Raw genomic sequence first — 26119 nt, 5'->3', positions numbered from 1 at the left:
ACACTCCCCAAGACCCTTACATAAATTTATATATGATTCTTCTCTGAACTATACAAAACACATGTGGGTGGTAGGTGTGAGGTTTTCCAGTGACTGCTATAGTACATATCCAAGTTGGAATAGAACTACAAATTATTATTTTTGAGGATAACTTGCATAACATGACAGCAAATACTATAAATGCCTTTGAAAGCTTTCTTTGATCACACTATTACAGATAAAACTAGTGGCAGTTTAAAACAGCGCTGACACACTGAATAAGCACCACCACAATATGCAAAATACTTGTGATTTACCAGCATCTTTTTGATCAAAACAATCCTGGGAGTCAGGTAAACACAGTCTCAAGTGTGATTTATTGAGCATCTCCATCTGCCTGATTAGACATTAGATTTGAATTTTGGTGGGTGAGGATGACAGCAGGGCCAACTCCAGACTAGGTGATATCCCCATTACTATTTTACAAACCTAAGTCCTGCATCGATGTTAGCTTTGCCAGGTGTCAACAGCAATGGAATCCTGGGGTGGCTGACATAAAAAGGAGATAAAACAAACACTATATTCCTCAAATTGAAATATTTTCCCCAGGACAAGAATGAAAATAAGTCTGGACCACACTGGACCAAGAAAAATTAATACATCCTACCCTACACTGTAATAATTAAAACAGATTTTTATCTGCTTTTACCACTATGGAAGAACAACAGACAATAAGAAAAGCTCATGGCCAGCATATTTTATTATTTATTACTTAATTGTTTGCATTAATATGGAAAAGTTATCCAGAAAAAGTGTAACTTTCCAAGGAGCACATGGTATCTCAAACAATAAAGCCTCATTCTCCATCCTGCTGACAAGGTTTTCTCCAATTGCAGAATTTTAAGTACTGCCCAAACTAGTATCCATCCTATTATTACTTATTAAAAAAATAATTCAAATTGTAAATGACCACTATTCATTAAAATGTACTTTTCTTCAATTCTAAGCACATTTCTGAATGATGTCAGGTAAAGAACTGTTAACTGCTGAAGAGATATAAATAGTAAATAAAAGCACTTTAAGAGTCTTCTTCCATAGGCACGTCCTCTTGTAGCTCCTGCACCATTTTGTCCTCCAGCTGTTTTGGTGTACCTTCAAAAAGAACAAATCAAATTCAACATGTTTCTCTAAGCCCAAATAACTGATTTTCTTTGAACAATGTATGTGTCTATGCCAGGTTAAACAGCCTAAATTATATTGCTTGAAGAGCTGTTTATGAGCAAATCGATCAAGCTCAAAGGTATTTACTGCTAACCTCCATCTCTTTAACTTGTTTTAGCAGAAAAGCTGATGCTGTTTTTATGCAAAATCCAAAATGCAGTCAAACCTGTGTTTTCATCTGCTGTGACAAACTGATACAGCTCTCAATACCTGGCAGAATCTTGCAAAGGACTGCAAAACTTCATTGCTTATTACAGATCAATGGCTTTCTCCCAGTAGTTTTTAAATGAACATTTAAAGCCCTCCTGAATGCTGTATTGGACAGCAAGAACGTTAACTCTCAAAAAGATCACCAAAAAGAAAAACAAAGAAAAAGAAAAATCCAAGACTTGGATTTGATTCTGCTCTCTGCCCAGTCAGAATTGCAGAATTCCAAGAAGGCAGCGGGTGTTTGACCAACAGATGGACTACAAAGTGCTGTGCAACATTCATTTCATAAAAGCAAAGCCAAACACAGAAATAAACACTTGAATTTATTCTTTTGAATTCATATCTTTTTCCTTTCCTCAAAAATAAAAAGGGGGGGAGGAAGACAGATTAAACCAAAGTGTAAATATATCCTGACAAAAATCTAAGAAAAACCAAAGAACAAACTTCTAAGTAATATCTAATAATGAATTTAAAAAATCACGGGCAATTTTTATAAAACAAGAGCTAATGGAAATGTTTTTAACTTGTCTTTATTATTCTACTTAGTTAAGTGTATTTTTAAAAGTAAATAATTCATTTCAAATGTGACTTTACTGAAGGAATAGTATTTTCATATAAATTCTACACAACTGACTGACAAACTCAAGCAGCAAAGTTGAATTGCTGTATTTTATATCATTCAGTGTTAGTCTGTTGAGTTCAACAAACCAGTTCAAAGGGAAGACTTAGATAAATTCATCAGATAACAAACATGCAGTTCATGCAGCACCAGTTATTGAGAGCAATTTAAAACACTCAAAATAAGGAAGAGAAAGGATGAATGCAGGACTAGATAAATAAAAAAGGTATATTTGATTCAGAGCTAAGATACTACATACATTTAGTGGCAAGAACTATTTTCCACATTCACAAAACAAATTAATTGTAAGACAAATGTACAGAATTATTGATCTGTAGAATGAGTCACTCATCCTAAAACTGTGTAGGCAAACCAGTAAATCAAGTTCTTACCTGCATGGGGAGCACGAAGAAGATGGATGTTCTGTTTGACTTCTTTGATGTCTTCTGCCTTCTGCAACTCTTTGCTCTTCTTTAATCTGGGAAAGGGGAAAATTAGATTTAATTACCTTCAAAGAGGAGATTTAGGCTTTCATTTTAATGCATGGTATCACTCGGTAAAGGTATGTACAGGCTGTAAATAACTATGACTATGAGGAAATAAAGGCAAAAAATATTTGAAAACCTATTCAAGAAAATTCTGGATACAAAGCCATAAGAAAAGTAAGCACTGTAGCAACTCCTATCAGAATTTTGTTAAAATTTAAGACTCTGTATACAAACAAGTATTAAATTACAGCTATTATCCTTGAGTGTCCAAAAGGTACATTTCCTTGGACAGCCAATACACAGGATAGAGCCCACCCAGTGTATTTTACCCCATCCCTTGGATGACTGTGTATATACAAAACTAATTACTCTTTAAAAACTGCATCATCCCATTTCTGGAAAGTTGTCTAACACACACATGCAAGGGGTTCCCATCACACAGATAATTCTCACCTGTTCATAATAAATCTGGCTTGGCGTTTTTGCTTTATTTCCTCCACTCTCTTCATTGCATCCACTGAAATAAAGCAGAAGTTGTTTTAAATGTGCTTAAATCCCTGCAGCAGAAAATCCATGCTATTTTTGTAAAGCAGCTCTTAACAGTACTCCCATAACACCTAAATACCAGAGGCAACTCTTACACTATGTAGAGGAAATGATTCCTTCTCCGAAGAGCAGGATAAAGAAATGTTCTGTGTAGCAACTCTGGTAACTTGTATTTTAAAACTTATTTATGCTTCCACTTTTGTGCCTACACATAATTTCTATCGTTAATCATCACTGCAAAAAAATCTACTTGAAAAGAGATGCAAGTCACCACCTTCTCCTTTGTGGCATTCACATGGATACAAGCAGTTCTCCTATTTTATGACAATTGATTCTATGAAACAAACTGAAGCAGCATGAGCACAAACACAGAAACAACTGCATCATGTAAAAGGCTGACATCGGAAGCCTCTTAAAAAGCTGGAAAACCACTAAGGGGTTTGAAGACAATAATTCAAAATAAAGGATTTCTGGTCCTCATTTTCAAACCAGTTTCTGAAAAAAAGCATCAAGTGAAACTCCACACCTGTTTACAACTCAAGCCTCCTCCATATGCTAAGAATTTGGTCATGATTTCAGTAATTTCAAACACAATCACTACAAGCTGTCAGTACTCTAAGAAGTCTTTTGAAAACACATTCATGGTAAGTAAAAAATTAATTTTTTTTGTTTTTTCCTATGATGACTCACCAGTCTTGTTCCACAACTCTCTCTGGTACTTCACTGGTTCGTTCCTACGTTTTTCAAATTCAAATGAATTGTCCTGTATCAAGAGAAAGTAAATATAGACTACATGCAGAAGCTTATTTAGATCAATACATTCTTACTGTAGCAGTCACTCACATAACTGAGTATTTTATGGGATTTTTTTCCCCCCTTTCAGAAGCTCAGTTCCTAGACTTGAACAATCATTAGAGAGAAATATGAGAAGGAAATCGAGTCGAGTATTTGACCTCAAAGTGTCAGGAGCCACAGTGGTTTGTCTGAAGAGAACTATTTACCACAGCATCTCCCTCAGCTATTTTCTATTTAGCAGGACAAAAGGAACAGAGAAAACCCATGTGAAATAGTAAACAGAGCAGATTAGACAGGTGGAAGGCGAAATTGAAAACCTGTAGATTTGAAAGCATTTATTGCAGGACAAATAACCTCTGTTCAACAGCTTGTAATTTTGAAATGGTTTTAAAAAAACACCCCAAGCACCACTGCATTTTAAGAATATTGAAACAGTCTAATTTGAAATTGTGAAATATTTCAGTCGATACCTCTGGCATTTGGGACAGCTGCCATCCCCCCATTCCCATGAGCTGAAGACAAAAAAACAGTTTTGTGATCTTTTTTTTTTGCCAGGCACACTTAGCTTTATATCAGTTTTATCTGAGGACTTCTCCCTGCCCAAAGGTTGTTTTTTGTTGTGGTAAAGCTGAGTTACACAGCACTAAGTACATATGTTGGCTTTATTCTTAAAATACATTAGGTATCTCAAAACTGGAACATATTGTCACCTATTTTGACATACATAAAGTAATTTTAAATCCAGTTGTTTTCAAAAAGGTAATTCAACATAGCCAGAAACAACTCAAAAGCAAGAAACACTGAAATTACTGAAGATGCTAATTAACCATGGCTTTTCAGAGCCACATTAAAAAATAAAACCACATTCTTTCCCCTGAAAGATCCACAAAAGGCAGGAAATCACTGTATCAAAATGCTTAATAAATTTTTAATATTCTGTAAAAGAACTGGTAATCAAGTCACAATAATTCTTGAATTATTTAAGGACTGTTGCACCAAATATGAATGTTTAATACTTTTACCACTGAAGCAACTTTGTTTTCAACTTCCATTTGAGGTCTCATGCTGTTTTTCAGACATTCCTATCCATGCAAAAACTTTTCCTACACATTTTAGGCTTTAAAGAGACTTCACAGCAAATATTTTAGGGGTCCAGATAGAGAGACTTCCTCAGGGACCCAGTAACTCAGATTATTTGTGCAGAAACACAACTACCAATTGTATACATACAGAGTGTAGAGGATTTATTGGTGGGAAAAAAAGCCTTGGACTTGGGAGCCACCACGTGTTCCCAGAACAGACACCTGATACACTGGCTTCCATCCCGAGGGTGGAAGATCCAGGTTTTAATCAAGCTGAATTAACAGCTGACTCTCAAGAAACTCTCCCATTCTCTTCCACAATCCCTCTTCTCCCCAGCTCATTTCACTAAATGACAATGCTCTAAGGCACCTAGCCAGCCTGTGTGCCACAGGAAGAGCCATTTTAGTGTTCTAATGTAAAGTGGGAACCAGTTCAGCTTCTTACCACTGTCAGTTCTTTGCCAGCTGCTTTACGGAATGCTTTAGTCCATCTCATCTTTCTCGGATTTCGCTTCTTTTTAAAGTTTCTGTGGCATTTTGATTTGCAGAATCTAAATATCTTAAAGAAGGGGACAATAAAGAAGAAAAATCTTAGTTAAATCATGTTATTTGTGGCCCACTGCAAGTGTGATATCAAACACTGAGGTTACACTAACAATACTGCTCATTAGAAATTATATTCAGTTTCCAAATGCCAGTATTTTTACAGAAAATACAGCTATTAACAAAAATCATTTCAAGCACTAGTATTGTTTTTCATTATAAAGTCATTTTCACAGCTGCCAGGGTTAAGCACAAGTACTTACAACTAAGCTGATTATACATAAAATACACCTGAGTTTTGAGAATTATCATCTGCAAAAATAACCATAAAACCAAACCTGTAGTATGAATAAACAATTTTCTACAGCTGCCAACACTTTTTAGATACAGTACCATCCTGAGAGCAACAAAAAGTCCTCACACCTCTCATATGAATGCAACACACACACTAAAATATCTATTTTTTGGGATGCAGCCTTAAGCCCCGAAGATTACTCTGCAAGAGTCCTAAGTGCATTAGTCAAGTCAAGTCCTGGACTGAAATCACTGAAAGCTGTTAAAGCATATAACAAAACGTTTTAATTGGCCTTTTTCTTTTTGCCCTATTTTTCTACATATTCAACAGAATACTAGATTCTTCACTTAAAACTGGTCAGAATTACACGTTATTCATGAGGTTTTGAAAACCCTATTTTTCTACAGCCATATATCCTCCTTCCCATCTAACAGTCAATTCTAAAAGAAATTAACAGAAAATATGAAACTTTAAATTACGGCAATTATTTTCGAATAGCTCTTTTATTTTTTTTTTTACACTCTTCTACCACGTTTTTTCACCTCAACCCAGGCACACCTGTGGCGGTGCTTTGCCTTGTCACAAGTGCTCTGTTTCGGAGCAGCGCCCTCGCGGCCGCGGCGAGCGCACAGCCCGTGCCAGCGCGCACCCACGCCCGCCCGCGATCCCTTCTGGCGGCCGGGCCCGGGCAGGAAGCGATTTGAGCAGGTTCGCAGCAGTGGCAGGGAGCGCGGCGGAGGCCGGGGAGCGATCCCCAGCACTCTGTGTACACGCTGTCAGGCAGTGCAGAGCCCGCAGTGCCGCAGCCGCGGGCCCACAGCGCATCCCGCAGTCGTGGCTGCTCCCGCACCAGCCCTACCCACAGCCCGGCCTGCCGCCGCCTGAGGGCAAAGCCTGACAACGAGGATTGCTCTTAAGCAAACGGCCCGAACAGGGATCGAACCCCAGCCCCGCTGTTCCAGCACCGCGCTCATCTCGGGCTCCGCCCGCCCCGCACCCGGCCGTGCGCGCGTACCCCGGCGGGGCCCGGCCCGGGCCGTGAGCGCCCCGCGTGAGGCGCGGCCGCTGACACCGAGCCCCGCCGGGGCCCGCCGGCACAGGGAGCGGCCGCGAGCACTGCGGGAAGGGCGGTGCCGGCCGGGCGGTACCTTGCAGTCGTTGCGCACGAACATGACGCCGTGTCCCGGGTAGATGGGCCCCGAGCAGAAGTAGCACTTCTCGATGCGCATGGCGGCGGCGGCGGCGCGGCGGAAGCGCGGCCCAGCTGACCGGAGGCGGCGGCGCGGGGCGGGCCCGGCTCCCGCCGCGCTGCCGCAGCGCCCCCTGCCGGCCCCGGGCCCACACGGGAGAAATTGTGCTCCAAGGGCGAGAACGGGACGAATCGATATGAACGTAAGGATAGACACAGTAACCCAAGGAAAAGATAGATTTTTAAGTCTACAGTTGATTTACTGTAAAATTCAGGCAACACTTTCTGTGCTGCTTTCATATCTATAAAATCCAAAATCTAAGCAAAATTTGAAGTCCTGTCTGAAACCAAAAGTTCTGTACACCATGTAGGTAGGTACCCATTACTCCTTCTCTCTCCTAGAGTTACCTGTTTATTGCGAAAGGACCTAAATCCTAGGTCCGGTACCTTCCATATTGTTTGGAATTGGGAAGGCCTCTCTATTCTTCAACTGTAGGATGCTGTCCCAGCTCTGAGTCTGAAGTCCTCCTCACATAAGCCTTTACCACCACAATTCTTGCCTCTCCATTTAAAAGAAATAAACTACCTGAGTATCTGGTGAAAAATCCATGCGTTGAATTGCTTGTGCTTCTAAAGCAGTTATTTGCTTTCTGTTTCTAGAACAACAAAAGAAAGGCAGTCAACTTGGTGCTGTATTAAGAAATATCAGAGGAAAAAAGAAAACTTGCTTTAGCACAGTGGAATCACCTCATCAGCACAGAGGCTGTCTCCAGTCTTTCTGAAAAGCAGAGTTTAGCCACGTCTGCTGTAGGAGAGCAGGGCTGGAGCACAGGAGTGGCCAGGCTGTTGATGGCTCTCACTGCAGTGAGGGCTCTGAGGCTGTGACAGAGGATGGCAACCTGGGTGATAAGAGGAAACGGTAAAGAACACACACAATCCAGTTTTATCAGGGAAGCTATGAAGACAAGTTTACAGCTAGAGGAAAAACCAAATAGTAAACAAGTTTTCTTAGGTCTCGGGCTGTTCTTTTTCGGTTTGATTGCTTTGAGTTTCCTGCCTGTGCCATTTTTTTCCCCATGGGCTGTATTTATTTCACTTTTCCTGGCAGAGCACTGGGTTGTGAAGCATTTGGTGGCTTCTATAGTTTAAACACTTTGAATTACAGACTGTCACCAATACATCCAGCAGACAGGAGGTGAGTGCACAGTGATAGTACAAGCATTTACCACTAAATCATCCCTGCCAGCTCTTTTTTTTTTTTTTTTCATCAAAGCACTAATCTCCTCTACAAGCCATTGTGCTGTAGATTTGAAGTGCTTGTTCCTTACTAAAAGGCAATAGAGGTTTAAGGCTGCTGGTGACAGAATCCAGATTAATTATAGAAATCCAGTATGTACTTCTACTCCATTGATAGTTATTCACAGACAGAATTAGGTATCCAGGTGAAAAACAGCCTCACTGGAATAAGAGATTTTGCAGCAAACTAAGTGGCTCGTTTGTTTTAACACAGATTACTACAGCAAGAACTGTTAAATCAAGCATCTCTACTCGACTACCTTAAACTCATAGCAAAGCTCTGATCTGCAAGTATTTACATACTTGTACAAGTTTCCTAATAGAAGTAAAAGAACTGTCATACAGTCATATGAAAGAATAAACAACTGTCAGGTAAATGCCCTTGTAGGATCAGGTTCAGACACATATGATCATATTGGGTAGAAGACTCTTCTGGAGGTCATCTAGAGCAAAGCCCTGCTCAAAGCAGAACAAACTAATACCAGGCTGAAGGACACATGCACTTCAGTTTTTAGTGTCTTCAAAGACAAAGACTTCATAACTTTCCTGAGTTCCTGTTCCAATTTCTGACCACTTGTATGGTGGCAATCTTTTCCTACTATTTAATCTTAATTTTCTAGAGAACATTTCTCTCTTGCCTCTTTCCTATCCCTGTGCCCTCTGAAAAGGGTCTGGCTCCACCCATTAGAGTTTAAGATAGCAGAAAGGTCTCCCTTAGCTTAAAGCTAAGTAAACTGTTCTGTTTCTTCCTACCCCTTGTGCTCCAGCCCTCTGATCTTGGTGGCATCTGCTGGATTCACTCCCTGTATCAATGTCTTTCTTCTACTGAGGTGTCCAAACCAGGGCACAGAACTCATCAATCTTACAATTACTCAAGATAAGGAAAGCCTGATTTTCCCAACCTGCTGCCTTCATTGCAGCCCTGGATACAGCTGGCCTTCTCTGCTGCAGCAACACACTTTTGTGTTTTGGTCAGCCTGGAAAAGGATGCTCATCCCCTTATCTGAAACATGTTTTTTCAGCTAGCACTACTGAATAGGGGTATTGCAGCCCAGGTGGAATACCCAGAGACACTTGACACTTGCCCTGTTTAAACTGAATGAGGTTTAGTTCAGCTCATTCTCTTGCCTGTCAAGGAACTTTCCAATAGCAGCAATGTCCTCCAGCACATTATAACCTATCTGGTAATAGACACTGCTCTTGATGGAAGCAGTTACTCTGAAAAATCAGGCTCCTTACCTTTGTAGAAGCAATAAAGTTGACAAAATGTATTGCTAGATTCCCTTTGCTCTGAACATGCAACACGCTCAGAGCAGCAGCATTCTGAATGTCCTATGAACACAGAACTGACATCTCCATTGTCTTCTCTGGGTTTGGGCTCCTCCTGGCATCACCCAGCATTCGCCAGGCCCCTGTCTGAAGGGTTTGGTCAGTGCAAACGAGGGTCACCAAGAAGAACCTCAACCACAGCACAGCCCTTGGACACATCTGAACAAAGAACCCTCACAACACACAGGGACAGTGCAGGACACGGACTGACATTGAACCAAGACAACAGGAACTGAACTGTTACAATTCACTTCAACAGTGCTGGCAAAGTTCACGTCAGGAATGTTTAGCTATTTTATATTATTGTAAGAAATCCTGGGACAATCCATCTTAATGGGAACACTTTCCAAAAACTTTGTTCAATTACAGATCAATGTCTCCATCTGACACTAAATGGAAACAACTTTTCTTGAAATAACAGTTTCACATCACCTCAGAATTCTTGTTTCTTTGTTTCTTAAAACCTGTACTAGTCTAGTAAGAGCAGCGTAATTTACTGTCAAGAAATATTTACTGTGATTTCTCATGAGAGTTTAAAAGGGAACAAAAGTTTTGTCACACAATAATTCAAACAGATAAATCTTATGGCACATTTCAAAGGTTGACATCAAAGCAATGTTATCCAGATCCTCTTTGTAAATAGTTACAAATAATAGGCATGACACAAATATGACAGTTTCAGTATTTAATATTTAATATCCAATTTAAACATAAGTATTCAAAAGGAAATATTTTTACACTATTTCAGTAGTCACTTAGCTCAATAGCTGGTTGCGATAATCCTTAAAGTTTTCAGGAACTGGATGGAGCTATAAGCGTGAAAACTCCCATTTTAAGTTAATGCATGACTAAGTTCCACTACAACCCTCTGAAAACCAAAGAGTTATATTAAAAGAAATTCAGACACTGAAGTACATTGAAATGTATTGTGTCTTACACTAGAGTTTCTTACTCTACTGGTCAGAAACATGATGGTAACTTCAAAAGGCACTCTGAATTAAACTACAGTAACTCCGGTCTACAAGCATTTTAGAAGTGGAGTAGAAAAAACCAAAACCCTATACTCATATAAATTTCTTTTATCTCTATCCTAGCCCCAGAGCAGTCAAATTATATTGCACTTTTAAAATATTCTGTGTAGGCTGTGATAAAAATCTAATATTTACACATTGTGTTTGTTAAAGAACAATGCATTACTGTGTAAAATATTTTAAGAACCAAGTTTAAACACTTATTCTTGTATTAATTAATATAACCAGAAGCTACATCAAATCTTTTATTTTCCTTAGATCTTATTCTAGAAACATTTTTGGTCCTTCCTTCAAAAATTTTGTTATGCTGCAATTCATGTTTGTAACTGGTATCAATAATTGCCTCTAACTGCAGTAGTTAGAATATTTAAATAAATAAATACATAATTTCTAAAGAAGCAATAGCTTTGGAGTTCTGTAAACAAGCTGCTCTGAAGGGTCTGTAACAAGACTCAATTTGGCATGTTATGACTTTAATTGGCAATACCTTACAATTATACAACCTCTGCCAGGGTAGAAAACAGTTTGGTAGGCACATCTTATAAATCAGTCTGAGCAAAAGCCCAAAAAATACTGATTGTATCCTAGGTCACATGAATAAATAAAAATGGTTAGAGTAACATGATCCACTGAAAACAAAAATTACATTTATATGATCTGTAGTTGAGGGGAAAGAAAAGAAAGTATTTTCTTTTTAAAATACAATCTAAAGGAAATTAACAAGCCATAAATTACTATATGATAAGCAAGATGTTCAAGACACAAAGGTTGGCAGAATAAAGTGAGCATTATAAATTCATAGAAATACTGATCTACAGGACTAGTATCTTAGCTGCATCTCACCAGAAGGCAATAATCACTCCTTTCTCAATCCAAATTTGAAGAAACATTCTCAATCTGTGTTTGGTAAAACAAATTCAGTGCAAAGCACCAACTCTGATGAAATTTTCCTGAAATCTAGGTTGCCCTACATTCCTGTTAAAATCTGAGTAGCAGTATGAAACAAACATAACAGATGCACAGTTATACCATTTACTTATAAATTTACATACATGCATGTTCTAGAAATTCATGTGATGTTAGGAGGTCTCTCCTAGACTGCATTGGATGTATTTCATGTAGTACAGTTGTAGTTTACATGTTCAATTACATGACATGCCCCAAGTGCTCTGTGTGCACACCCCTGTGCTTCTCTGGAGCTTTTTATTCTGCACTGAAGTGCTTCCCTTTGGTTTTCATCACTGAAAACTGATGGATTAGGAGAGCAAGGAAAAACTACTCTCAGGCTTTTGTGGAAAACATAGGATGTGCTCTTTAAGATTGTTATTAATTGGTAAAATTATTAAATGTTTCTGTTTAAAACCAAGAAGCGAGTTGGTTATCTTGCTGTTAGGAGACACCAAGAGCTGTCACAATATCTAATCTAAATGCCTACTCTGTGTAGTTAATGGAGACTGCCAAGGGCAACTGCAAACCCTTCAACACAGAAGCCTACCCTTTCTGCCCATAGAGACATGTTTCTGAATTTGGTAATGAAAATTCCTTTTGTCCCCTTTCCCCCCAAGCAGAGAATTAGAGGAACATCCAGTGCTAAACCAAATTAAATCTCTGTCCCACAGCTAATAAACTGCCTACCTTACAAGTGGAGATCAATGTTGTTTGAGAGAAAGCAAATAAAAATTCGTATCAAGAATTAATATAGCTCATTAAATAACTACACAAAGCAATTTTTCCCAAAGTTAAACAGGTAAGCTGCAACTGTACTGTATCATACACATTAAAGTTAATTGTAACTGGGCTAACAGCCACATCTGCCTTTTTCTTGCTCCTCATTCAGTTGTTCTGTAGAGCTGTGCCCATTGGAGCGCACCACCCCTTCAGGGATCCAGGATTTATCCACACATCGTTCCATGCGCTTCATTATGAGGTCAAGCAGAGTTTCAATGGCTTTGCTTACATTATTCCCATTTGCCGCACTGGTTTCAAAATATGGTATTCTGCAGGAGACAAAACGTATAGCCTTACATCACACAGTTGTCACTCGTGGGAGAAAAAACAGTAACAGTATTACTGCCACATACTTAGAGCTCACACTAAGACTGTCACTGCTACGCCATAGCAGAGAGACACTAAGTGCTCAGTGGTCTGAAATGCAAAAGAAATTAATGAAGTGGCTGAGTGAAGGTAGGGCAGAAGGGCAAATGTTAATGGAGTCCACAATTTATAGAGGCACTTGTCAGCATGATATCCCAAAGTTGTGCTCCTGAGGTCTGTTTTGTTAAACTCCGTTCCCTGCAAGAGATGCAGTTACTCCAGAGCTGATGTGCATAGAAATCAGTAAGAACCCTTGTGCACACAAGGACATATAAAGTAATTGCAGGAGAAGGAATGCTGCTACGGCCATTCCTCTGCAGGCAAGGCACTGATGACTCACAGTGTGGGGGTACTCATCACTACAGAAGGTGACTTTCTTATATTGACACCACAACTCTAAACTTTCTTACAGAAAATAAGAAATCTCAGCGCTCAGCACACCTATGTCTTTGTCAAGGAAAGTTTTTGGCACCTTGGTTTCTAAAGTACATTGCTTGTTTCTTTATTGCTGTGGATCAGGATGTTCCACTGTGGGTCCATGGGTTGTTGCTTCTGTACTTAGTGCTCCCCACAGTGTGGTGCTACAGTGGCTGCATTTGTGTTACTGCCCAGGAAACTGATACCATCACTTCAGAATTTTAAGTATTTCTTACTTGCAAGACCCAATGAGTGGACAAAAAGTCTCTTGCTGTGTCTGTGCAGGTCTCTTGCAGTCTCTTTCAAATACATCACATATCCATATGAGGCCCTTCCACATTCACTATCTCACACTTTAGTTACCAGAAGACTGTTCACTGCAACAGGATTTATCTTGCCTCCCCTCAAGAGAAAGTGACTCCTAGCAGCCATTCTGTCTCATCTCTACAGGGCAGAGAACTTTGTAACTGCCTAAGGATTGGATGTGACCCAAAACCTTGGCTTTTAGCTAACTATTCCTAAATTAAGTTGCATTTTCAGCCACAAAGATAAATACTTCATAAGTTATTTTCAGAAGTCACATGCAAAGAGATTTAAGATATGATCACATGCTATCTGCTGCTGCTTAAAACTTCTTGCTCCTTCACAAGCAGCTGGTTAAAGTACCATATGCACTTGCTGTTGTCTGTGTGACATGGACTTGACTTCAAACAACCATTTTCACAGAAGGAAAAAGTAAGCAAGCATAACTGCACTAAACACATTTCTGTCTCAGATGGCTTCTGACTTGCCCCCAATGATTCTTCGAGGCCAAGACAAGCTAATTTGTGCCTACTAAACATCATGAGACAGCAGAAGACCTGCAGAACAAGACAGCTTGCACTGAGGAGCCAGTGTTCCCACTACTGCCTGTCCTGTGGGCTTTACTTTGGGGCAGTTCTACTCTGTCCCTCCAGACAAAGGTGGATTAGTGGTTGGAGAACATCATTTAATTTAGCTTTCATTTGAGAAGGAATCCATTTCATGTGCTAGAAAATTTCTCCACTATGTGAATTAACACAACATACACGTCAGACTATTTCCTTCAGAAATGTGTTTCTGATTCTCAGTGAAATGCAACAGTAATCCAAAGATAAGCCCCATGAAAGAGTTAAGGGAGTATAAAAGTACAAATTAATATCTGATGGGAACAAAGATTTCACATACTTCCTTCAGCGGCACATGACATGTGCCTGGCAGGAAGGGGAAGGGCAAGGCTACCCTGTTTTCCTACTGGTCTGACTCAGTTTTCAGACTCCCTGGGAGCCTGTGAGATTGCAGATTCCTCAGCACAGGTAAGAGCAAAGAAGTGACCCCATTACTCACCTGCCTCTCCAAACTCTCTCTTTTCCAGAATGTTTGTGAAAATTTACACTGTTTACTGCCAAGCAAATAAAATTACCCAATCTCCAGTGCAAGATTACTGTAATACTAAGTACTTATTTTTAAGCAATGCAGAAAATAATAATCTCAGACAGAAAAAAGGTCTAATACCAGCCATTTAAGCATTCTAAAATGCTTATTCTCACAATAACCTTTCAGGATACAGAAAAAAGCATTACAGAAAATATCTCATTCTGCCCAAAACACAGCAATAATTGGAAGAAAGTTACTTACCCATATTTTTCTGCAAGTTCCTTAGCATCTTCTTCCTTCACCATCCTTTGGTCCTCCAGGTCACTCTTGTTTCCACATAAGACAATGTCTGGGTTTTCACAATACGCATGCATTTGTAGCTGACCTGGCAGCACCAACATGAAGAGGGGTCACAAGTCACTGTCACACACAGCTCCCTAGGAACACTACCACAAACCACGCTTGCTCTGCTGGCCCACAGCACTTCTCCACTGGCACTGAGGAGCCAGAGAACAGGTGGGCTTCCACTGTCACATACCCAGTGAAAAACCCAGGGAAACAGAAGCCTGGCAAAGTTAGCACAGAAACCTGTGCATTTGCAGCTGAAGGAGTTACACTCACTAAGCATCTACAGTGAGCTGCCAGGAAAGGATCTGCTTCCCTCTCCAGATGGATGATGCAGTTTGGGAATTCCTTTGCCTAGATATACCAGCCAAGTAACATTTGCCTTCCATTTAAGTTTTGCTGACAAAGCTTCAGGTGATTCAAAATACTTTTGCATAAGCTTCCCACACACTTAAATTACTGAACAGTACCAGAGTCAAGAATAGGATACTGTCTCAGCTTTCTTTTATATAGGTTAAAATCCAAGTTTAGTAGGCAAAGCTGAATTTCAGGCGAGCCCCTATTAGCAGCTATTACAATTATAATACATTTACATTATTTTACTGAGAAAGCCATAAAACCATGTATTTTAAGCTCTAATTCTCAGTGAGACTCCATATTTACAAACATAACCCCCATGCCCCATTCCACCCATGCAAAGAAAGGGAAAAAAAAGCCATACTTATCCAGTTCCTGACATTCAGAAAGCTTTGCTCATTCGTCAGATCAAAGAGTAGAAGAAACCCCATGGCATCTCTGAAGAAAGCTGTAGTCAAGCTACGAAACCTAGACCAGCAAAGTGAAATTAATTTGCTCATCTGAAAAGTTACTTTGAAAACATAATTGCTTAAAGTTATAGAAGAACTGAGGTAACTTAAGACTGAACGAACCAGAAGGAAATATTCATAGTTGTTTTGATGAGGCAGGGACTGTGTAAGAAAAATTGCTAACATTACTGTGGCCTAATCAAGGCCTAAGGCATCAAGAAGCCATGAGTGTGAGAGCTTTAAACAGTCTTCTACTATAAAGCATGCCTTGATCAAGATTCAAAAATTAAAACAATAATGAAATTCTAACTTTGAACAAAAATTTATCCCCTATACACATCAGTCCATGAATTTAAGACTAACAACCACAAGAGTGCTAGTCTTCTGATAGGCCAAAAGAAAAGAATCCTTTGAGATGCTTTTGCCTTTCTGACTTTCCCAAGACATCGACATATTTACAGAAACTTAAGAGAACTTTAAAAAGACAAGCTTTAAAAGTGTCTGTATGTGCTGGCTATGAAAAAAAAAGACTAAAAAGCAAGAATTACAGGTTTTGTGTTCTACAGTTGTAAATTACAGTTAGAATTTAATGGGTACTCATAGGAAGCTTTCCATTGCTGTTAAAGTAAGCTCCCATTGTGATCTTGGGCCTACCTTTCCTGCCCTGCAGTGTCCCAGAGCTGAAGATGTATCCTCTGTCCTCTGCCACCAACACCATCCGGCCCATTGGGTCTGTACACCTGGAAAAGGTAAATTTGCAAGACTGTTACCAGTCCAGCTGCAATAGAACACAAAAGAACTGACATTTAAAGGCATTAAATGCAGCAAAATTAGCACTGCTGATGCACAGATCGCAACTACAACTCAATCCTCTGCTTTGTAAGGCGAAAGTAGTACAAGATGCATTTTAATATTGCATCCAATTAAATATTTAAAAATAAGGGTAAAAGGAAAACTGCACAACCAGGGCCCAATAGATTAGGGACTCCAGACAGATATTTAGAGCCGTGAGACAAGATTAATTTTTGTATTATGATTTTCTGGTTTTTTTACTACCTTACATCATGTTCAAAATAAAACATAAGAAAGCAACAGTGCAATCTGGCAATGTATTTGTAGCAGTAGCAGAACCTCATTAGCAAACAGGATATACTCAAGAGATAATGACATCTCTACTTAGCTGCCAAAATGCTGCTGAAAAATTGCTGAGGGTAGATCTTATCAGATCACAGCTTATAAAGCAGAAATTGGATGATAAAAATAAAAGCTGCAGCGTTTGCTCAGCATGAAAAAATAAATAAGGGCATCTATTAGTCTTGGAAGGATCAGATAAAAATAGTTTCATTTCTTGTTTAGAATGCTTCAAGTTAAGTCATCTTCGTTACCTTCAAATGTTATTGTATCTAAGCTACAAACAGAATTCCACAAATTCAGCAAGTTTATGTATTAGAAGATTCAGGCTCTGAAGCCTAAACCTTATCCTGAGTTATCAAATATGCTGATCAAGTAAACCACCATGTTTACAATCCCACAAAAAGAACAATGACTTATTCAAGAGACCAGTTTGGCATTTAACTAAGCTATCTAGTCCTTGAACTACTGTGGTGTATGTTATGCATCAAAAACCAGTCTGCACAATGCCCATGACACCATCCAGATTTCTGGACACAGGAAATGTGGAAAGACATTTAATACCTGTACATAAGAATAAAAAGCTTCTGCCAACTCCATTTCTCAGAGCAGTAAGGACCATCATCTAACTTGTTATGATATTCTAGTGCTCAGCTTCATATCAAAGTACATTTGCTTAGCTTAATAACAATTCAGGGGTTAAAAGAAACCAACCTTGTATTTCATAATTCTTCTCTGCTAGTGGTGACTGCTTAGGAAGCCAGATCAGCTGCATATAGCTTTTCATCCACATGTTTAAAAAACTGCACCTTTTTTCAGTAGCCATTTCAGTTCATACCCAGCAAAAACATTTTACTACAGTTCAGCCCTTCCTTGTGAAAGGAGTTCAACAGTAAAAGTGCTACTCCAGATACTGTGTGCACAAGTCACAGAGTAGACACACTCATCAACACCTACTGAGCAGAAAGAAGTGGCTTCTTAGAATCAGCTCTTTAATTTCTGGGGAAATGGGTCTGTACACAGCAATGACAAAAATAGCCAGGTCAGATGAGGCCTTTCCTGTCACAAAATGAAGCACACAGTAACACTGATTGCAGGCCTACATGCAGACAGCCACCATTTTCAAGTAGCACATTCTTCATACAAACTCACCACTCTTTTTTCCCGGAAGTCAATGCCCACTGTTGTGATGAATTTGGAATTAAATTTGCCATCTGTATACTGGTAAAGAAGGCTGGTCTTTCCTACTCCAGAATCACCAAGCGCTAGGAATTTTATGAGGTAATCGTAGTCCCCATCAGACATAGTGAGAATTCAGGCGGCACCTTAAAAAGCAAACCAAAAAGGAAGAGTTAGTCCAGAGCTCTGCCAGGACTTCTGACAAATGTTTAAAATACAAATCACTCCCTGAACTACAAAGCAGCAAGTGGTGGGGCCAGTTCTGTGCTCCTTTAAGCCAGCTTCACTTTAAACTCTTAATTACACAAATTACCAATATCAAATCCAGCTGTGACTGAACAAGTGCACCTTTAGTTTTATTACATTCCCCTTATTGGAAAGGGAAGGCAACACAATTCTAACTTCTTCAAGCAAGGCTGAAAATCAAGGTCAAATTATTCAAGGCATCTGGAACATAAACTGCAGAATTGTTTTTAATCCTCCTGGAAGATGGCAAAAGCTATTTAATTGCACTAGCAACGCAATTCTGTTCTCATACTCACTATGGAATTAGTAATATATGAAAAAAATTTCCTGGACTGTCCACTATATTTAAACAAAATTTACAATAATATTCTATTAATAGCTATTTTTTAGTCTTGAATAAGACTTTTTTCTTGTCGTTGAGTTTTTTGTTTTAAGGAAGAATCTCCTACTTTTAAAGTTTTTGTTGTGATGCTAGCTAGCCATTCAAACTAAATCTTGATCCTAAATTGACATTAAGCAAACACACACATTTTTCCATGGTTCATTACACATTTAAGAAATTTCTCTTTTTTCTGCTTTTTAAAAAATAACCATATTCTCTACAGTCTGATCTACGTGCAAGAACAACTAAAATGTGTAACAAAAATCACTGGCAAATTTCACGTGTACTATAAAAGCTGATGTAAGTGCACAGGCACTTTCCTGTTGAGTAGCTACTGAGCCTCCCTCCCCCAAAACAAACAGTAGAGAGCTGCCCGGTACTGTGTTCAAAGACACGAACATGAAAAGATAAGCCTAAAATAACCACTCTAAAAGCAACAGAAAACCAGCATAAAATTGCCTCATATGAAGGACAGTAAAAGATGCCAAGAATACAAAAAAAAAAAAAAAAAATAGATGAGGAAATAAAATTTTCAGAGTAATATCTGCTGTTTCAACTGTAAGTATTTTTGGAATTACTTGTAGTTTGAACTAGATAAAGATATTAATTTCAAGTCAAACACTGCAGTAGTTTGCATCAATGGCAAAACACCAATTCATTTCTTGAATATCAACTCACAGCTTGAGGTCTAGAAAAAACTGTGTCTCCAGCATGTGGGCGTCAATCACCACCATTCAGCTCAAACTGTAACCATCGTAAAAGCTTCACACCTTTATAATTGTGCCGCTCTTGATTACAAGTCAGAACTGTGTCTGGTTGATGTGGCCATAAGGAGCTTACTAAAAAGCAGACACTGGTCAGATTTACCCCAGATATTCTCCACCTGAAGAGTCAGTGGAAAGCAGCTGACACTTTTTCCCTTTTTGAAAAGCACTGAAGTCTCTCTTTCCCAGCCAATGCCTATTTCACATAATGCCATCAATGCCAGTAAAAGCTTGCAGGAAGAGGGTTTAGGTGACAGAGTTCACACTCCCTACCTATGCCACAGCCAGCTAATTCACATCCTACTGTTGTGTTTTAACCAAAGTTTTGCAATAGAGTAGAAGGCGGAGAGGGAGACTCCAGCAGCAAGAGTCAGCTTTCTATATAAATGCACCACAACTGCAGGGCTGCATCCACCACCTAGGTCTGAAGGAGCAGCATAATCAAGCACGTTGAACAGGCAGCCCAAATACTGACATAAGAATGTTTTCAGAAGAAATTAAGAACCCTGATCCATTAGATACACTCACATGTATCAGCAAAAATAATTTGGGGGGGGGGGGGCTTTTTTTCATTTTTAAAATCCTCTCCCCTGTTGGCAAAGGAAAAAAGTAAAACCAGATCACCTACCCTGTAGCTCTACCCAAGTCTCTTCATTGAAATGTACCAGAAGGAAAAGTATTTTAAAAAACAGAGATTAATTTTTCTAAAGACTGCATTTGATTTAGACTTCCATCTCACACATGGCGTTTCCTGTGCCCTCATGTTCTCAAAGGGCTAAGAGCTGTGTAAGCTCATCTACTCAAGCACATGTTCTTTCAGTCTCAAGATCCCTAAATTAATTGTTGCTTTAAAAGACTTAGCTGTAAATCTTAGGGCCAGTATTACACTAAAACAAGCTTGCTTCATGCCTTTTACTGTGCTATGCCACCTGCACAGAGGTATTTGCCTTGTCCTGTTGGGTGGCTCTAGGTGTACAGAACATACTTTAATAACAAGTACCAATGACAGCAGCTGACCACTGCTGATTTACCACGCACCCTGTGCACAGAGGAAGGAAGGGCACTGCAGCTGTGCCACGGAGCTGTAGGGAACTGTTACAGTTCAGCTGCACCTTCCACTGGACAGGGCTGTGTGACAGCTCTGGCCAGAACAGTAAAGGTCAAGATTAGACCTTGGGGAAGTAAAACCTAAAGGTATTCCTAGTGTCATATCTGATTTGTAAAGTGTCTTTCGGGACAAACACACTTCATCATTTGGCCCACTCAATTCTCCCTGTGGTTGGTACAAAACACAATTTCAAACAGACTGACACAGGGTGAGGAACCCTTCACAGGAAGGGTTCAAAAAACGCCTTCTAAAATATTTGCTTGAAAAGGAAATTTTCTCCTTTGGTTTTAAAATGCACACACCTCTCACTGCACCCTATAATGTCAATCTATTATTCAAATATCTCCAGGGAGTGGTTCTTGTGAAACCCTGCACAGTTAACCTATCCTCGGAGACATGTAAAGAGCTATTTTCATAGCAGTTTCAAGCCTTGTTCTCCTCCCTGTACAAATATTTAAAAAGTGATCTCCACCCTCCACTTCCGAGACCTGCAGTCCTAGTGTCCAGACACATTCAGTTTCACATAACAGAAATAAGAATATATTCACTGCAAAGTATATTCACATCAAAAACTGCTGTGAAGTTTTTAAAAATCATGGCCCTGTTGCTAAATTCCATCCCATTTTTTTCTTCTAATTTTGCCTTTTTTTTTTTTAATTAGGCTTTATAGCTTCACATTTTCCAGTCTTTCCTTCCACTTTTCCACACCTCGTATATCAGCAGAGTAGGAGGTAGAAAAGGAAAATTCTGAAAAAACTAATTATACAATTAGAATTCACCAGGTCACCAAAAGAAAATTGTTCCCAAATCTTGCTTCTAAAAGTAAGAACTCTTTGGTTAAAAAAAAAAAAACAAAACAAAACAATACTAATTGCACAGTTTTAAGCTCCACGTCAAGCTCTCCAGAGTTTTGCCTATTGTAAATCCCTCCTGAAATCCCATTCAGCTCTGGCTTTGCACTTTGCCTGGTATGCAGACGGACAAGAGCTATGAACAAGTGTTGGAAAAGCTCCACCGGCCTTTTCCATGGCTGACAGGACCCCCACACCCAGCACTGGAGCTGTGCCTGTACAGCTGCTGCTCTGGAGCCTCCACACACATACACACACACAGACCAGGCCTTATCAAGAAGGGATTCTCTCCAAATCAAGTGCTCCTCTTGTTCCCTTCATTTCCTAGTCTGAGATACTTTCACATTACAGACATCAGTGTTAATGGGTTCATCTTTTTGCCTCTGGGACACAGATATCACAGCACTATTGTGTGATAAAACATTCCAGACTATGGCAGATTTGCTCCTGCATAAATTAAGGAAATTGGCTTGTCATGCAGGATTTCCCCTGTGTAGTATGGGAATAGGTGATATGCTTCCTGAACTGGCCTTACACAAAACATGCAACTCTTCTGCTGCTACTGAGCTGATGGACAGGAGGAAAAAGGACAAAGGCAAAAGACATGAATATACATGGGGGAGTAACACAAGCCAAAAAAACCAAAAGCATGTATCTGCAAATAAGAACATGTATATATACACACAGTGTAAAATTCAGGAATTCTGAACATGCCCCCCTAATCAGACAATCCACAAGCACATCAGTTTAAAGTAATGTATACCACTTACCCCAAACTCTGCAAAAGGAATAGTTAGGGCACACTGGAGATAGTACTTCCAGTAGGAGTACTTTTCCAGCACCACCTCTTCAGCACACAGCCAAGAGGCTTACGTGTCAGCTGTTTGCATCCACGTTGATGGGAGCTCAGAGATAAAGAGGTGTGCCCATGTCTGTGTCTAGGAGGGTACTGCCTCACTGCATGGCTAGCAAGCAATTACACAGCTCACATGTCCCTTTTATTCCTAGAGGCAAACAGCATTTCAAAAGGGATTTGTGCAAGACCTACCTTGGAACACATCTAAAGTTGCTGCAAAATCACCCACGCACCTTTAAACAATTACATTGGTCCCAACAGAGGTTTTCATTCAAAAATGCATTAATGATGGAGTATATGAATCACACCTGTTCAGTTATAGCTTTACATTCTTCACCTTTGGTTTGAGAATACAGTAGTCTTTAATGTAAACAGTTTCATTTCTGTTGAGGTTCCATGCTTGTGATTAGAGTTGACATGAACATTGGGGAAAAATGAATCCAAAATCCCCCAAGACAGAAAAAGAAGACATTACAGGTCTCTCGGTGGGCAAAAATGCATTTCTACAGATTTGATTATTCTGCAAGTGCACATCAAGTCAAACAAAAATTTTTTTTTCACCAAGGCACTACACAAAATAAACTTCGAGAGTGTTTTATGTATCACTCCATCTGTTCCAGCAGAAAAACTGAGAAAGTGATCCAGAAAGCAGAGGAGCAAATTCAGTAATCCTGTCACATCAGCACTGCCATCACACTGCAAACGAGCAATAACCACATTCCTGCTCGGTGTGGGCGAAGCACACGGAATGGCCTCACCCTGCTCTAAGGCTCCAGCAGCACCTGAGTGCTTGAAGAACTGGTCAATCATACACCAGCCAGCTCTGGCCAAACAAGGGACAGAGATTTGAATAATGTTCCTGCTTAGTCAGCACTTTGTTAGACGTGCTTTGTTAAAAGCTGCCAGATCCGTACAAATGTAATGTAGCACATCATGACAACAATTGTTCATAAACTCAAGTACCTGCTGTGCTGGGGGAAGAGAACTAATGAATAAGCACTTCACCAAAATGTTCTGAGCTGCACTATTGTTTTTCTTAGGAAAATGTATGACCTGGCTTGCTTTAGTTTTGGTCAAAATGACACTTTCTGTAACTTAAACAACATAAAAAATACTCCTTTATTACTTTCAATTGCTTTACCTGACATTTTACTGTTACAATGTTTTTAGTTTCAACTGTAGAGGAATTCTAGTTGCAGGATCACTGTCTAAGAAGTGCCTCTTTCTTGGAAAGATCTAACTAATTTTAAGGGTGCTCAAAATACATAAGAACCTGCAAAACTAGGTACAAAACCACAGGCTGGGAAATTTTGGCCTCCAAACACTGATGTCACTTTCACTTGGCTGAAGGTGCTTTGAAACCATCTTTCAGCATCGCTGCAGCTGCAGCATTTTGAGAGCACGAACTGCTGGGCACACAAAGCACTGCGAGAATGAGTTGCTACAGGAGATGCCAGGCAGAAAATGATAATCCCACCCAGAAAGGGGGCACAAAAGGGAAGCAGCAGGTCTGTGGTGAGAACCTTGCACAACAGGCCAGGTAAGGAACTAGCAGATTCTGGACTATGTTTCCAGAAAACCAGGAGATACTAGGAATGGAGAAGCCAAGAAATGAAACAACAGTTAATTTTGCAATTGCATTTGCATTTCAGCATCACCCACCCAACAATCAGGCAGCTGGATTTCAAAGGTCATCTCAGTTACACAAATGAATGAAAAGCAGCATGAAACTGGAAAAAAAAATGAAGAATAAAAGCAGGAATATTATACTTGGTTATTCAACACTCCCCATACAGGAGCACCTTCGTGCAGCTTCAATTTCTGTGCAAAAAGCACAGCACCATCTCTGTTCCCTCATCACTTCCTAACATTTGCATGCTCCATGGTAAGGAAATACTGGAGATAAAGAAAGATTAGCAATGCTATGTGATGAAAACAGCTGATCTGTCTCCCTCAAGAGCTTTTTCCTCACAAGTTACCTCTTCACACTCTCATCAGAAGTTGCTTTCTAGTTAGGGCATTGAAGCAAACATCTGTATAAGGTGAATAAACTCCAGAGTAACTGAGGAAGGTAAAGCAAGCATTTTCAATTTCTTTTAAGCAGTTCCACACTATATACTCCATCCTTAGCCATTCCCCTCTTCCTTTAATAAATACATTAAGCCACACTAGCTTCCAAGTGCTTCCGTGCTTTTTCACTACTTATAAACAGGAAATTCAGAGCAATGCTCAGCATCCTCCCTCATGTGACAATTCTGACCACCTTGGGACCCATCTCCTTCCTCACAGCCTAACCTTAGATCTGGAATACATCACTGCACAGTACCTACTCTCAATAGGATCAAGGAATGATGAAGGACTGTCTTACACAGATACACACATTTTCCAACTGTTTCTGACAAAACAGGAGCCACAATGGTTTCACGCACTAAGTTGGGTCATATTCACAGGTGGGAAATATCCAGGAGTCTGACCATCTACTGATTCAGCAGCACTTTCAAATTCAGAAGGGCAAGAAAAAAGAGCACACTTCTATTTCTGCCCACACAAATAGCCACCAAAGGATAAAGGAGAAGAGAATAAGAATTACACAGGATAATAAGAATTGCTTATTTCTTTAAGGAATGGTTTGGTTTTTCAGGAGATAATGATCTCCAGCAGATAAGCAAACACATGAAAATGCAGAATAAGAGGAATAATAATTTTTTAAAAACCTAAAAGCTGAAAAAGGAAGCAGTTTCATATGTGCCAGCAGAATATTTGCCAAAGAAAACATGTGCAAGTACTCATGCTAAAGAATGTATAAGTTATGCTCTGCCTATATGGGTGATTCAGTAGACTGCAATACATGTTAGTCAGGCCAGGTTCTTTGTTTAATTCCATTAAAGCATGCACTGTAAATGGCCAGAGGAAAATATTTGCAGCTTCTCAAAAAACCCAACATAGATATATTTCTCTTTTGCAACAGGAAAGTTCTCAGCTACTTTGTCTCATAGGCCAGATAACCTGGAATACAGAAGATAATTCTCCCAGAGGTTACACTGACAAACTTGTGAACGATACCAGAGACATCCTGCATTAGAGAGGAATAATCTGGCAAAATAAATTACTCTGATTAGGACAATTAGAAGTCAATGGAGAAGGTCAACTACCAGACACCTGAAGATACCTCCATTGTTAGATAAAAGTGAAGACCATACAAATATGATACAAATGGGACTGTAAAACTACATCATTCATCTAACATTATGTGGGAAAGCACACAAAGGGGTGAGGCAGGAAAGAACTGCAGAATTTAATCCACTTTTTCATCATTTGAGTTGGGAAACACATGGGGTTTTGTTTTTCATAGGAAGTAAACACTTCCTTGCTAATCTAGTTGTTAATTGGAAGATACAACAACCTTATTTTCAGCATCCACTGCCATTCTTTAGCATTATTGCTTTTCTGTAATATTGAGATCTAAACTAACAGGGGTGACAGTATAAAGGATTTATAACATCTTGCTTTTCTTGTCATTTCTTAGCAAGTCAAATGCTTTCTCATTATTTAGGTGCCATTGAAATATCAAAAAAATGTGGAAGTCCATGAGAAGTTTTCTGAAAGCAGCTAATCACAAGGCATCATGGCCTTTTGGAAAGGACTAATGTCATCATTCTTTCAGCAACCTCCTGTGAAAACCACCTGTTCCCCAGAACATTTTCTGGTTATCAAAGTTACTGACTGAACAACTAAGCCATATACATTTCTAGTGAGAGGGGAAACTCTATTATCTATGGATATCAGGCACAATTTTAGGAACAATAAAAAGTTACTGATGAAAATATTTAATCAGAGGGATTTCTTAAATGAATGTAACAAAAAGCACAAAATCAGTTAATAGTTATCTGTGGGAAAGCATGGGAAACTGTCAGTTAAAACT

General features: G+C 39.5%; 2 protein-coding genes across 6 annotated transcripts in view; both read right to left on the bottom strand.

Annotated features, from left to right (window-relative positions):
• Positions 1-721: 721 nt before the first annotated feature.
• RSL24D1 (ribosomal L24 domain containing 1) lies at positions 722-7082 on the bottom strand. The gene is made up of 6 exons (XM_030281137.4): positions 6927-7082; positions 5386-5499; positions 3754-3826; positions 2971-3034; positions 2422-2507; positions 722-1131 (listed from the first exon to the last, which is right to left on the bottom strand). Exons 1-6 carry the CDS (start codon positions 7005-7007, stop codon positions 1058-1060), a joined length of 492 nt encoding a protein of 163 aa, XP_030136997.1. The 5' UTR covers positions 7008-7082; the 3' UTR covers positions 722-1057.
• Positions 7083-10262: 3180 nt separating this feature from the next.
• RAB27A (RAB27A, member RAS oncogene family) overlaps positions 10263-26119 on the bottom strand; it is a 31588-nt gene continuing 15731 nt past the window's right edge. For 4 of the 5 annotated variants that reach the window (XM_012578499.5, XM_032750243.3, XM_012578487.5 and 1 more), the window contains 5 exons: positions 17964-18136; positions 16335-16420; positions 15596-15699; positions 14791-14914; positions 10263-12620 (listed from right to left, as the gene is read on the bottom strand). In XM_012578499.5, coding sequence (XP_012433953.1) covers positions 12422-12620; positions 14791-14914; positions 15596-15699; positions 16335-16420; positions 17964-18116 — 666 coding nt within the window. In that variant the 5' untranslated portion in view covers positions 18117-18136 and the 3' untranslated portion in view covers positions 10263-12421. Of the gene's footprint in view, positions 12621-14790; positions 14915-15595; positions 15700-16334; positions 16421-17963; positions 18137-22111; positions 22231-26119 lie in introns of those variants that run through there. The other variant, XM_032750244.3, reaches the window with a different exon arrangement.

This window comes from Taeniopygia guttata, chromosome 10 (assembly GCF_048771995.1).
Source record: "Taeniopygia guttata chromosome 10, bTaeGut7.mat, whole genome shotgun sequence".
NCBI classification, from domain to species: domain Eukaryota; kingdom Metazoa; phylum Chordata; class Aves; order Passeriformes; family Estrildidae; genus Taeniopygia; species Taeniopygia guttata.
Note: the sequence above shows the minus strand (reverse complement) of the source record. Positions and strands in the feature narration are given on the sequence as shown.

Excerpts from the sequence above, each read along its gene's own strand:
- RSL24D1 (XM_030281137.4), bottom strand. The coding sequence starts at position 7,007 with ATGCGCATCGAGAAGTGCTACTTCTGCTCGGGGCCCATCTACCCGGGA. Across the intron at positions 5,500-6,926 it reads TCGTGCGCAACGACTGCAAG|ATATTTAGATTCTGCAAATC; the intron begins GTACCGCCCGGC and ends CCCTTCTTTAAG. Across the intron at positions 1,132-2,421 it reads TCTTCGTGCTCCCCATGCAG|GTACACCAAAACAGCTGGAG; the intron begins GTAAGAACTTGA and ends TTCTTTTTGAAG.